At 40.2% G+C, this 12800-nt stretch overlaps 1 protein-coding gene across 1 annotated transcript in view; it reads right to left on the reverse strand.

The window, feature by feature from the left end:
• Window positions 1-2498: 2498 nt before the first annotated feature.
• Window positions 2499-12800, reverse strand: part of sh3gl1b (SH3-domain GRB2-like 1b) — a 34101-nt gene continuing 23799 nt past the window's right edge. The window contains exon 9 of the mRNA XM_080729366.1: window positions 2499-7192. Within this exon, the coding sequence (XP_080585492.1) occupies window positions 6999-7192 (194 nt within the window). The 3' untranslated portion in view covers window positions 2499-6998. The remainder of the gene's footprint in view (window positions 7193-12800) is intronic.

A 12800-nucleotide genomic window follows, 5' to 3' on the forward strand; every position in this document is an offset into this window, starting at 1 on the left:
GCCAGGGCTATTATTCAAAAAGCATAAAATGAAGGCTATAGTGTCTGGTCTGTCTGTGTCTCTGCAGTCGGTGTCGTTTCCTTGTTGTGTGTTGCTTTAACGTCAGCTCCCCTCCCCTTTCTTCTGCTTGGAAAACAGCCAATCTACAAGCTCACGACGCGTCGCGGACGCGAAGCATCGTGAGCTTGTAGATCGGCTGTTTACCCCCGGCGCGCGACACCGCCGTGCGGACGGAGCATAAAGTCAGGCTTCTTTCTTTTTCTCCTCTCACTGACTCCCCGTCCTTGTCACTCATACACATTCGATTTTTTTATATGGTCATATATGAAAAATATATACGTTTATATCTTTTTTAACTTTCATATATTCTCGATTCAGTGCATGCAGTGAAATATTCAGAACCTTTTTTTCTTTTGTTAATTTAAGACTACAGCTCATGAAAATCTAAAATCCATTTCTCAAAATATTATAAGGCTATTACTTTTCATGGATCAAGGATTTCAAGGATTCATAATACAAAAATGTCAAACATCTGAAAGGTTATGTTAATTTACAGTACTTGGTCTGGAATACTTTTGAACATGGAAGCCCAGGTTTACTTTGATAGAGGCCTTAAAGGAGTAGTTCACTTTTTTTCTATTGATTACTCATGCCATGGAGAGAGTTCAATAATATTTTTTGGTTTTTGTCACATTCCTAAGACAAAAATTTGATTCGAGTAAATTTACCCCCATTGATTCCGGATGGATCCGGAACGAATGGGGGTAAATTTATTGTTATCACATTTTTGTCTTGGGAATGCGACAAAAAACTAAAAATATTATTGAACTCTAGTCTCCATGGCGTGACTAATCAATAGAAAAAAAGTCATTTTGGGGGTGAACTACTCCTTTAAGCTCATCTGTTGGTTGAATCTGGTGTCTCATCTTCTTCTTGACAACACAACACAGATTCAGATTCTATGTGGGGTTCAGATCAGGCCAGTTGGCTGGTTAGTTAAGGCCACTAATACTATGGTCAGTACACCAGTTACTAGTTTTGGCTCTGTGTGGGGACAGGTGCCAAGTGCTTCTGGCTAAAGGAAATCATAAAGCTTGTCAACCTATATGGCTGTGTTTACAGTTTACAGTTTACAGTTTAGGCATTTAGCAGACGCTTTTAATCCAAAGCGACTTACAATAAGCAGATAAAAAAAAAAAAAAAAATCACAATAATAAACAAGATAATAAGTCAGTACATTAACAGCAATATAACAATGTAAATGGATATCTATCTAGAGAAAAACACAATATAATCAAAGTTCTAAAAAACCTAAAAAACAAAAACAAATGCTAACTAGCTTCATGTATGGTCATTGATTTTACTGTAGTGCTAAGGGTTTAGGTGGAGTCTGAAAAGGTGAGTCTTCAGTCCACGGCGAAAGCTAGCGAGTGAGTCCGTTGTTCTAAGTGCGACAGGGAGTTTATTCCACAATTTGGGAGCCAGGAGGGCAAACTGTCTCGGACGAGTGGATTTTTGCCCTGGAGTTTTTAGCGAGGGTTCTGTCAGCATCCCTGTGTTGGCTGAACTTGATAAAACACAGTGTGGAGCTGTGCTGTGGTCTGAAGACAGCACTTTCCTACCCTCAATGACCATACATGTAATCTAGATAGAATTTATATGCTCTGATTGTTATAGTTTTGACTGATTAGGTCGTCTACCTACGTTTTTTGGGTAGGTGTACCCATTATACCTCCCCTTTAATTATGCCAAATGGTATTGCCCTTTAGGGCGAGGTCGCTTGTCGCCCTGAGGCGTCTTACTAGTATAAGTAACTGTTATGACTTTATCAGCTTGACCTAGTACAATGGCAGTACATACTGTACATGTTTTGAATCCCTAATCTGCATAAGCACATACTGATACTTAATTGATACTATGACCTTCAACTACTTCATCAGATAGACCAGGGTGCTTCAACGACTTCATCAGATAGACCAGGGTGCTTCAACGGAGTGTGAACCACCCTGACTAAGAATGAACCTGGGGACCGCTGTTGTTTTGGGTCACAAGGTAATTTGGTAGACTGACATCTGTGCACAATGATGTTCTATATTCCTACTCATTCTGTTCTCCATCTCTCCTATCTTGGGGTCACGTCATGAGTCTAATAGGCCTACTGTATCTCTGCTGTCTGGCAGAAACCAGCCAACTCCACAATGTACATTCAATGTTAATTTTTCAGTTAATGAATAATAAGTTAATGAGCAGCCTTTGTTTTAATGATCTGGTTAGAATATACTGGATTATTTGATATTCTTTATCTTAAAAGCAATACAATTGCAATACGGAAATTAAGGTTAAACCTGTGTACCGGTATGTCAATGATATAACTGACTATGATGAATGCATTTGATCTCAACATTATTTTAATGTACAGTGGAATTAAACATATTGCTTCCACATTGTATTGCACACGGTCTATCAAATACTGACACAATATTATTTTTCTTGTTTATTTATTTAAAGGAGGAAAATTGGGGGTGGGGGAGGGGCAAGTACAAATGTTTTCATAATACATGACAAAGTATTGTGGTTAAATTCTGTCTTTGTGACATACTAGAACGGAAAAAAGGAAACTTAAACTAAGACAAACATTTACACGGTATCATATAGGACTACATGCAAAGTTCAATTTAAAAAATTTGTAAGGTCTTGTATATAAAAAATAATAATACTATAGAGTGCCAGAATTGTTTTTATTGTTGCCTTTCAAAATATTATTCTAGCACTCTAAAAAGATTAAACAGATATATAACCCTTTAAAAGAAATCATAGGGCCAGTTTTCTGAACATGGATTGAGACGAGTCTAGTTTAAGTTATGAGATCTGTCGATCAACATTTCTTAGACTCACAATAGGCTGCTCAATCCATGGCAGGAAACAGGCCGTAGTGTCACAAAAGGCGCATAGTGGTACATGCATCTATGTCTGTAACACAGCAAAGTGTCAATGGCTAGAAATAAAACAGGACAAAAATGAAAGAATTTGATAAGTAGCTAGGTTATTTTGGTTGTTGTAATAGTCCACCTCTTTACTTCCTTCCATTCCCAAAGGCACTGAAACTAATATAGCTAGGACAATGTGTTGATCCAGTCATCCAATATTGCCTTTTCGACTTTCCCCAGAACCTGAAGATCACTTACTAGTACTAAGAACACACATGTAAACATACAAAAGAGGGATCAAACCCAGGAGTGGGCGAGGTTGTTTGACTCAAGAGTGGAGTGATACAGAGATAGGCTACTAGTTGAGAGAGATCAACGCTAATGAATGTAGCCAAAAACCTGAACAAAACATGAACCACTTGAACCCTAGCGGCACTATTCTGGGGCAAACATTCGGTTAAAAAAGCAGATCTAAAAAGCTCACAAGATCACAATGCGTCGTGAGTCACAAGTGCTTGTAGACTTGTTATTTTTCACATAACGTCTTTGTCGGGTAGAACGCTCACATGTCCAAAACTGTTACTTTTCAGGATTCAAATTCAAAAACAGCAAAAGTAGCAGATCTACAAGCATTTCGAGCTTGTGGATCTGCTACCTTTGAGTGATGCTGTTGTATGATCAAGTAGGGCATTCATTTACGAAAACACAAAAGGTTACGAATATGGAGAACAGAGGTTTCTGCCCGACAGCAACAATGAGATATTTACCATAGAAAAACATAAAGGGGCCCTAGCATGAAGGGGACTCCGGTCAACTAAGTATAGGATTTAAGTGGTTAAGTGCAGAGACGGAGCACTTTGCATGTAATGGAAGAGTATCACTGAGGCCAAAAAAAAACAAAAAACTCCACAATTATGACAGCTCCACGGACAGCTATAACATCTGGTGGGCTGAATAATATCAGTGATAAATATTTGGTAGCAGACACGTTGTCAAATTAAACAAATCAGAGAACAGCTTGTAACATGTAGTGTTCCTTTTTTCCCTTTACGTCCTCCCTTACAATCCTTCAGTCTTTCCCTCATACACTGTATGCTGGAGGAGACTCCATCTGCAGGTTTGGACCAAAGCTAAACATAAAAAAATAAAACCCTTTTCTGGACTAGCCGATATACTTTCTACCAACATCCGAACGGAAATGATTTTTCCCCCCAACCATCGTCCATCAACAGAATCACAGAGTGAGAGAAAACTGTGAGATGATTCCACTGCGATGCAGAGACCAGAGTTTCACATTTAAAAAAGTAAAAGACACGAGGACAGTTTTTAAAGAACAGTGTGACAGAAACTTAAGACGCTGCCCGCAGCGCTTTGTCCATTCAGCCACTGCACGGAGTAAACAGGCGCTTAAGAGAGAGGAAAAACTGGTGAGGAGGGGTTAAATAAGGCCGGGTGAAAGCACCGAGATAAACAGGCCCTAGATCCATATGGCTATTTTACAGACTCTGAACGACAGGTTCATAAACCATAACAGACCTTAATGCAGCACTGGCCTATTATAATGACATTATGATTATATTGCATTTACCGTAATAAGGACCTCTTGGTTTCGTCTCTTCTATGGAACAGATTAGCGAAACAATTGCTTAAAAAAAACAGGACTGAATCGTTGTCCTTCACATGGAAGGAAACAAAGGTTGAGCCACCAAGGAGAAAAGGGAGATGAATTAAAGAGTATACGTGAAAACAAAAGACGTGCAACGTTTACGCATTTAAACTTTGGGTCTGTGTGTAACAGTGGGGTTAGGTCTATCACACATGCAGGCATGAATCTCAATTGAAGACCACAAGGTGCAAATACTGTACAAACATTTGCTCACATAACTACACTAAAAAACTATTGTACAAATATTGAGACAAACATAAATTGAAATACTGAGACACTGCATAAAAAGGCGTGGCGAGTTTCTCCGGAACAATGAAGAGTTCTTCTGACCACTGGACAGAGAGAGCTGCACAGTGTGTCTTGTGTATTGTGTATTGTAGTACTGGATAGTGGATAACTACTGTTAAAATGAGCCTTAACATTTGTCAGACTTAAAAATGAAAATGAAACAAAAACAAAAAACATATCCACAAAAAAAGAAGCTCTTGCCTTTTGCTCTTACCGTTTGAGGTAAATAAAAACAAAAGATCAGAAATGCACTTTTTTGTTGTTGTAGATCAAACCACTTTTAACTACAGCTATTTGCTCATGCATAACTAGTTGTTTTTTCCCACCCGAGTGTGATTCTTGGTGAGGCCAGCAGGTGGCATCAAGAGAGGCGCTCCAGTCTTCAACAACAGAAATCAATTGCATTGCAGTGACTTCATTCTGGAAATGTATTGCATTTGTCTTTGAAATGAAAACGGTCATCAGTCAACTTAAAGAGTACAATGAGGTTATGTTGGCTTGTCCAGAGATGCAGAGAACCTACCCGCAGTTAGCTAACAACTGGACCTTTAAATAGGCTTCAGTTTTCTAACTTATGTCCCATTTATGGCTGGCATTAACATCTATTATCTCAGTGGTGTCAAACTGGCCGGAACGATGCATTTTGTTTACAACCAATCAATGTATCTGTACGGCAGCGGCTCTCGCGCCACTCTCTCCACTGCTATGTACTTAAATAAGTAAGTACAGTAAGTGGAAGTGGTTTATTGTCGGTATCTGCTGTGCTACGAGGGCGTTAATCCTCCTTACAAGGCACTAGACAAGGGAGATGGATTGCTGAGGTGGAGCGGCACACGTACTGTCAGCTTCTAGTACTTACCGCACGTCTGAGTTACCCAAGCTTTACTACTCATTATGCTGAGTACTGAGTAGTCGGTGCCTGGTATTGAACCCAGAACCTACCCGGCCAATAAATTGGATTATTCATGTATGAGAATGGGACTGGCTTCGCTATTTTGCATTTTCGGTGTATATAACAGAGCACTTAAAAGTGCTTAATGTTAACAAGTGAGGCCGAAACCAACTTGTTAGGTAATACTATATTTGACAACATTATGAATTTCAAGTTAAATTAGGCCTGTGCGACTGATATACCCCAGGATGATAGATTTTGCTTCAACGGTTTTTTGCATGTTTGGGATAACATTTGTATCTCTGTGAGCAGGCGCTCTCCTAAATAATGAACTTTAACAAATCCAAACCCAAACCATTTTGTTGTCTTGTTTCCTGACTCCTGCCTTTGTTTGGTAGCAAGCTAGAGAGCGCAATAATAAATAAAGTCTATTTAATCCGCTGGCCCTGTCATCAGGCGCTTCTGTAACCATGATTGACAATTTCTTGACTTCCCCGAACACGCGCGACGACTGGAAAAGGATGATTGGTCGGCGTCATACTTTGTAGTATTGCCAGTCTCCAGACTAGGACACGGCAAGAATTGATGGCACTAAAATAGCACTATTAATCTGACATAGTGACGATCGTAAAAGACAAATATATTGTGTGATCTCTGCATAATGAGTTTGACATCCCTGGTCTGATTACGGTCCAATCAGCCAAGACACATATTTCATGCCAGGTGTAAATGGGACTTAAGTTCACAACCACCAGTAGAGCATGTCTCACTAGAATTTTCATAACCAAGGTTGAATTATTTTAAATTATCTCTATTATCATAATTACAGTACGTGTAGGATAAACATTTCTAAATGTTTACAGCATCGTATAAGTTAGTCCGTTAATATGCATCTGAATCTGTCATTTCATGTAAACGGCATTTTTGTTTCAGTCCATCTTTAGTCTAGAACACTGAAACCCTTGACGTGGGGGGGTGATATAAAAAAATCATTTTTCTGACCTGGAATGTGAAAATCCACCATCATCTTTTCAAAGGTCCAAATAAAAAAGTGCGAGTCTGTGGTGACGGTGATGACGTTGGGTACCGAAGATGAAAATTACCTTTCTATGATCCATCCCTGGCTTCTCTTTGTGCCCCTCCCTAACTTGATCAATTTCTCTCTCTCCTCTTCCCTCTATCTGTCCTATACCTCCAACTCTCGCTCTATTTCGCAGCACTCCTCTTAGTGTGGCAGAGCAACAATGACCTCGACATAGTTGAGGGGGAAAAATCCTGATTGGCCGCGCAGCATTCCTTCGTACCAGTTCTCGTCGATCTGATTGGTCAGGGTGATGATGTCGCCCTCGCGGAAGCCCAGCTCCCCCTCGTTCTCCGGGTCAAAGTCGTACAGAGCCTTAGCGCTGGGCTGCTCGGGAGCTGTGGGCGAGACAGGAGCCAGGGAGAGATGGGCAGAGAAAAGAACAGAGGTTAAAGCCCCTTTTCGACTTTTCCATTACACAAATTAACAAATTGCCCCTATTAACTGTGATAATACAATATAAATTTGTATACAACTATTCTAATTATAATACACTATAATGGATTATAACTGTGGTTATAATACACTTTAAAGTATTAATGTATTAATATTATAACTATAATACACTATAATAGATTATAATAGTGGTTATAACACAATATAATCCATTATCATGTATTAAAACTATATCCTGGTGGTCTAAATGAAAAATCAGTGAGTGATCAGTCATTATGATGTGTTTGGCCCTCTTTGGCCCAGCTCAGACATACTCTGTATTGGATACTTTTTAGTACCACGTTTAGTACCACTTTCACACCACTCAACCCAGGTCCTTGTATATGGAGTTAGTATTGTATCTTATTGGAGAGAACAGATTTCTGATGTTGAGCAGTTGTATATTGAGATTTGTGCAGTCGTACCTCTGAATTTGCAGACTTGTATGATGGAATCTGAACGTGAAAAGGAAAAAAAAACTACAAATTCCTGTCTACACGTTCACAAATCGTCTTTTGCGACCTCAAATCCCTTTCTACACTTGCTCAAATTAGTTGAAACTGTTGCTCTCTAAATTGAAACATATTCCTCGATATGCCGATGCAATATTTGGCAAAAGCGAGCAGGCGACACTAAAAAAATGCGAGCATCTGCACATGATGATTCGAGAGGTTGTAAACTGACATCTGTACGTGTAGAGAGTGTTTTTTTTTCCAGATTCCATTATACACGTGTGTGCCCTGCCGTGCTCACGCACACATTTACTTTTACAACCTCAACTGCCTTTCTACGCGCTCGCAAATCGTCCTTTACACATGCTCAAATTTGGTAAACTGTCGCTCGCGATATTGCAACATAATCATCGATATGTCCTTCCAAAATCTGCCAAAACCGTGCAGGGGACACTGAAAAAATGCGAGCGCTTCTAATCTTGATTTGAGAAAGTGTACATGTCGATTTGCGAGCGTGTAAAAGGCTTATCCGAGCGCGAGCAGAGACAATTTCGTGAGGTGAATCTGCCTTGCAGAATAATTTTGTTACGGAAGTGCGAGTGTGTGTGTGACTGAGGAGAAGCGAGAGAGCACAGGATCAGCTCTGCGCCTTGTAGAAACTGCAATGATTTTTCTTCACCACCCGGGGAGCTGTTTTCAATGTGTCGTCAACTCCCCATATCAAGATCGCCTATTAATCAATCGCCAGATAATCAAGAACATTTATTTATATTATTACAAAATTAAAATAACGCCATGGTGAAACGTTGTTGCTGGGGAACGTGCAACAGTGATTAGGCACCGGAACGTATTAAAGGAGTATTTTTTTTTTCTTTTTTTTTTCCCGAAGCCATATAATCTGCCTTGGAAAAGTGTAGGTCTATGCTCTGGATGTGGGCAGACCACACAAACTAGAGATGGGATTTATGGTTCTTTGAAGTGAGCCGGAACTCTGGGATCTGTTCCTTTCAAAGAGCCGTTCAAAAGACTGGCTCATTCTACTAGTTACTTTATAGATTTTGAATATAATTACAAATAACTTCAACCTTATATACATTTATTTCGGACATATATAGGTGCAAACCTGCCATTTGAAAATAGCTGATCTACAAGCTCACAATGCGTCACAAAGCGACGCATTGTGAGTTTGTAGATCTGCTATTTTCAAAAGATTTTTCTGCTTTTTTCAAATGATTTTTCTACATTTTACTCAACGGGAAACCTGTGAAACAGGACATTCTGCATAGCCTAATGAGTACATTCCAAACTTCTACTTGATTGCAGTATTGATATTTTTATTTAAGTAAAGAAATTGAGTAGGCTACTTTTCCCACCACTGTTCATTAGAAAGGAACGGCTCCCTACTGCGTATTGTATGTATTTTTTATTATTTCCCAGCTGCCACTCCTGGTGAAAACACAGCCACCTCCCCTGCCCATTGCCAGTGATGTCTACCAGAACACACCACCATCAGCTTCAGTTTGGAAGATGCCAGCAAAATACAGAACACCACAAGAGACCAACCAAGATGAAATGATAAATACATAAAAAATAATAAATACAAATAAATAAAACAGAGCGAGGCTTTTGTACAGGATATATATTATCCCAAGCCATTCAACTCGAATGCAACCTATTGTCAATAAAAAACATCCATTATACATACAATACATGTTAATGAAAAGTATTGGAAATTATAATAAGGGTGGGGGGGGTCTCACATATCATGAGACTAAATGTCTAGTGATTGATCACGATCGTTATTAGATTAATTAGCATGTTAATAGAAACGCATTTTTGTTAGCAGAGGGTTCATCACAATACAAGTTAATCTCTAGTGATACTGTATGGACAACTTTACTTTCACTGTTATTAGATGAATTTGCATGTTAATAGAAACGTCTTTTTGACAGAGGTAAGGTAGCCTACTGTACATCACAACACAAGATAATCTCTGTGATAGTGACAACGTAACTTTGGCTTCCTTGATCACTGGTTATTAGATTAACACGTTGCAAGCCGCGGCAGAACCCTCTGAACAGAGGTAGCGCCGAAGAAATAAGCCATTTATTTACAAACATGTTTTAAAAAAACAAAGCCCACATGATAACAACACGTAATGGAGTGCTCGACACAGCGTACATATTCATCCTGCAGAGGTCGGCGATCTTACTTTGGCGAGGCGGAGGGGAGATCAATTCCATTCGTTTACGTGCGGCGAAGCAGGGAAAGGAGCGATAGAGAAGCGGCGCCCGAACGTGATTGAAACCGCGATCCACGAACAGAGACAAAGACCAGCCATCTTGTTTGAGCTTCTTGTTCAGTTTCAACACTGGGGAGAGGATGAGGCTCCTCCTGGCCAGCCATCCATTCAGAATGTGAGTCAACGGCGTGGCCTGCTGGATATTAGGAGTATCACACCCAGCACCAGAAAATGACTGTCAGAGCATATTAACCCTTTCAGATAGCTCCAAAAAGACACAGAGAAGAATTTCCGATGTTTTTTTTTTTATTATTATAATTTATATCAAAAGTCCGGGAATAGACGTGTGGCTGATGGGACCCAGTAGGAAGTCCGAGGGAGTACGGCCAGGCTTAGAAGGTGTTTTAATAGGGGTCCGCGGGCTAATAAGTGTCAATCTGGGGGTCCATTTTGAGAACCAATGGTCTAAATTGACTACACATTGAAAACAGCTCCCCCGGGTGGTGAAGAAAAATCATTGCAGTTCCTACAAGGGATCCCTGCGCTCCCTCGCATCAAGCATCAGACACAGACACTCTCTGATCACGCTCAGATTAGCCTTCACACGCTCGCAAATCGTCAGTTACAACCTCAAATCCCTTTCTACACTTGCTCAAAATAGTTGAAACTGTTGCTCTCTAAATTGCAACATATTCCTCGATATGTAGTAGCAATATTTGGCAAAAGCGAGCCGGGGACACTGAAAAAATGCGAGCATCTGCACATGATGATTCGAGAGGTTGTAAACTGACATTTGTACGTGTGCAGAGTGTTTTTTTTTCCAGATTCCATTATACATGTGTGTGCCCTGCCCTGCACACGCACGCATTTACTTTTACAACCTCAACTGCCTTTCTACGCGCTCGCAAATCCTCATTTACACATGCTCAAATTTGGTAAACTGTCGCTCGCGATATTGCAACATAATCATCGATATGTCCCTTCCAAAATCTGGCAAAACCGTGCAGGGTACATTTGAGCAAGTGTAACTGACGATTTGCGAGCGCGTAGACAGGATTTGTAGTTGCAAATGAAAAGCGTACGTGTGTTGAACTTTTTTTTCCTCTTCACGTTCAGATTCCATCATACGAGTCTGCAAATTCAGAGGTACGAGTGCACAGATCTTAATGTACAACTGCTCAACATATTGAAACGAATCTATCTCCATACTTGTAGTGGAAAACCTGGCACAAGTGGGCGGTGTGGAGTGATGCGGTGTTGGGCCATGTCAGTGGAAAAGGGGCTTAAGTTAACCCAGGGCTGCATTAAGAAATATTAAAACACCCAAGGGAGGACTATCGCCTGACATAATGTACTTTCGGTCGGACCATAACAAAGTAAACATTTTATTTAACGATCATCATCAATATTTCATATCAATGGTCTTTTGTCAGGTGTCTGCTCTGAACAAAACACAAATAACTGAGCCTTATTTCACATCACCAAATGTAAACAGACAGGCAAACTAAAAAAACACAATAAAAGAGCCTTTCTTTAACCCCTTCAAAATGAGACAACAGGGAAAATATTCTTGTTTGACGGTGCTGGCGGGCCATTTATTTATAATACAATTTAGGAATGAAGCCGCGGGCCGTAGAAAAGCGCTGGCTGTGCGCTGGCCACGTTCAGGTGTTTAGACAGATACAGCTGTGCCATTTCAAAACCTCTGCATTTCCTGTACTTTTCCAGCATTTTTTTCTGGAAATACTTGTTTTCCAAGGTTTATTTCACTGTTTAGCCTTGCTCATTCTTCTCTTTAGTTACTGAAAACAAAGAGCACTTTTCGGCACTTTTTTTCATTGGAAATAAGAATCTGAACAGCATTTACATAACAACACCTTTACAAACGCCCTCCTTTCTCACTGTCAATGTTCTAACAATTTACGGACAATCCACTGTCTTGCCGATGGTATGACATGATAAGTTCTCAAATTGGACATCCGTATCTCGGTGTTGTGTTATAGACGGTTGCGTCCCCTCTCAAATGAGCACGTGCCCAGTCGGGCGACCTGAAAGCAAACTTCACCTGCCCACAAGTTTTATTTACTTGCCGATGACAGGTGGGCAAGCCTTAGTGTCTATTTTCCAGATAGATACCTGGTCGTTAAGGGACTGTAAAATAAATGGTTAGTGACTGTCTCACTCCACACCTTAAATATATGGTGTTAATACGTTACTTATGTACATAGGATATGTTAGTGAGTCACACTAGTGGGTGGTACATCGGCTACATCCACTTCAATGCAACTTAACAAGGTACAAGTTAATAAGTAATTAGCAGCAAAGGCATACAAACACAGATAAGCATAACATCACAGCACACACCACTTCATTTTTTGTTAACCAGAAACAATGTCAACACCTGACCCCAAGTGTCTCTTTCACTTGTCTCCCTTCCAAGCCATCATTCTCACTAACCTCTCTCTCTGCGTGTGACCTCAGATAAATCACGATAGATAGCTGACTGAGTACAGTATCTTGCAATGGGCCTGGTGTACCGATACACTACACCACCAAGATACCCATGTACATGACAACATATTTCCTAAACATCAAGGATGTCCACAATTACAACACCAGAGGCAGCTCCAAAAATCACATTGAACCCAGATTTGACTCTAAAAAAGGCTCAAATTCGTTCTCCTGCTATACCACTAACATGTGGAACTCCCTACCGAGAGCCCTAAAGGAGTCTAAATCCCCAACTTCCTTCAAAATTGGTCAGAAAAGTCACCTACAGACGGCTGCTACTCGAAACCTACTAAGCCCATCCTTACC

Source organism: Nannobrachium achirus, assembly GCF_963921795.1.
Source record: "Nannobrachium achirus genome assembly, chromosome: 1".
In the NCBI taxonomy this organism is placed as follows: Eukaryota; Metazoa; Chordata; class Actinopteri; order Myctophiformes; family Myctophidae; genus Nannobrachium; species Nannobrachium achirus.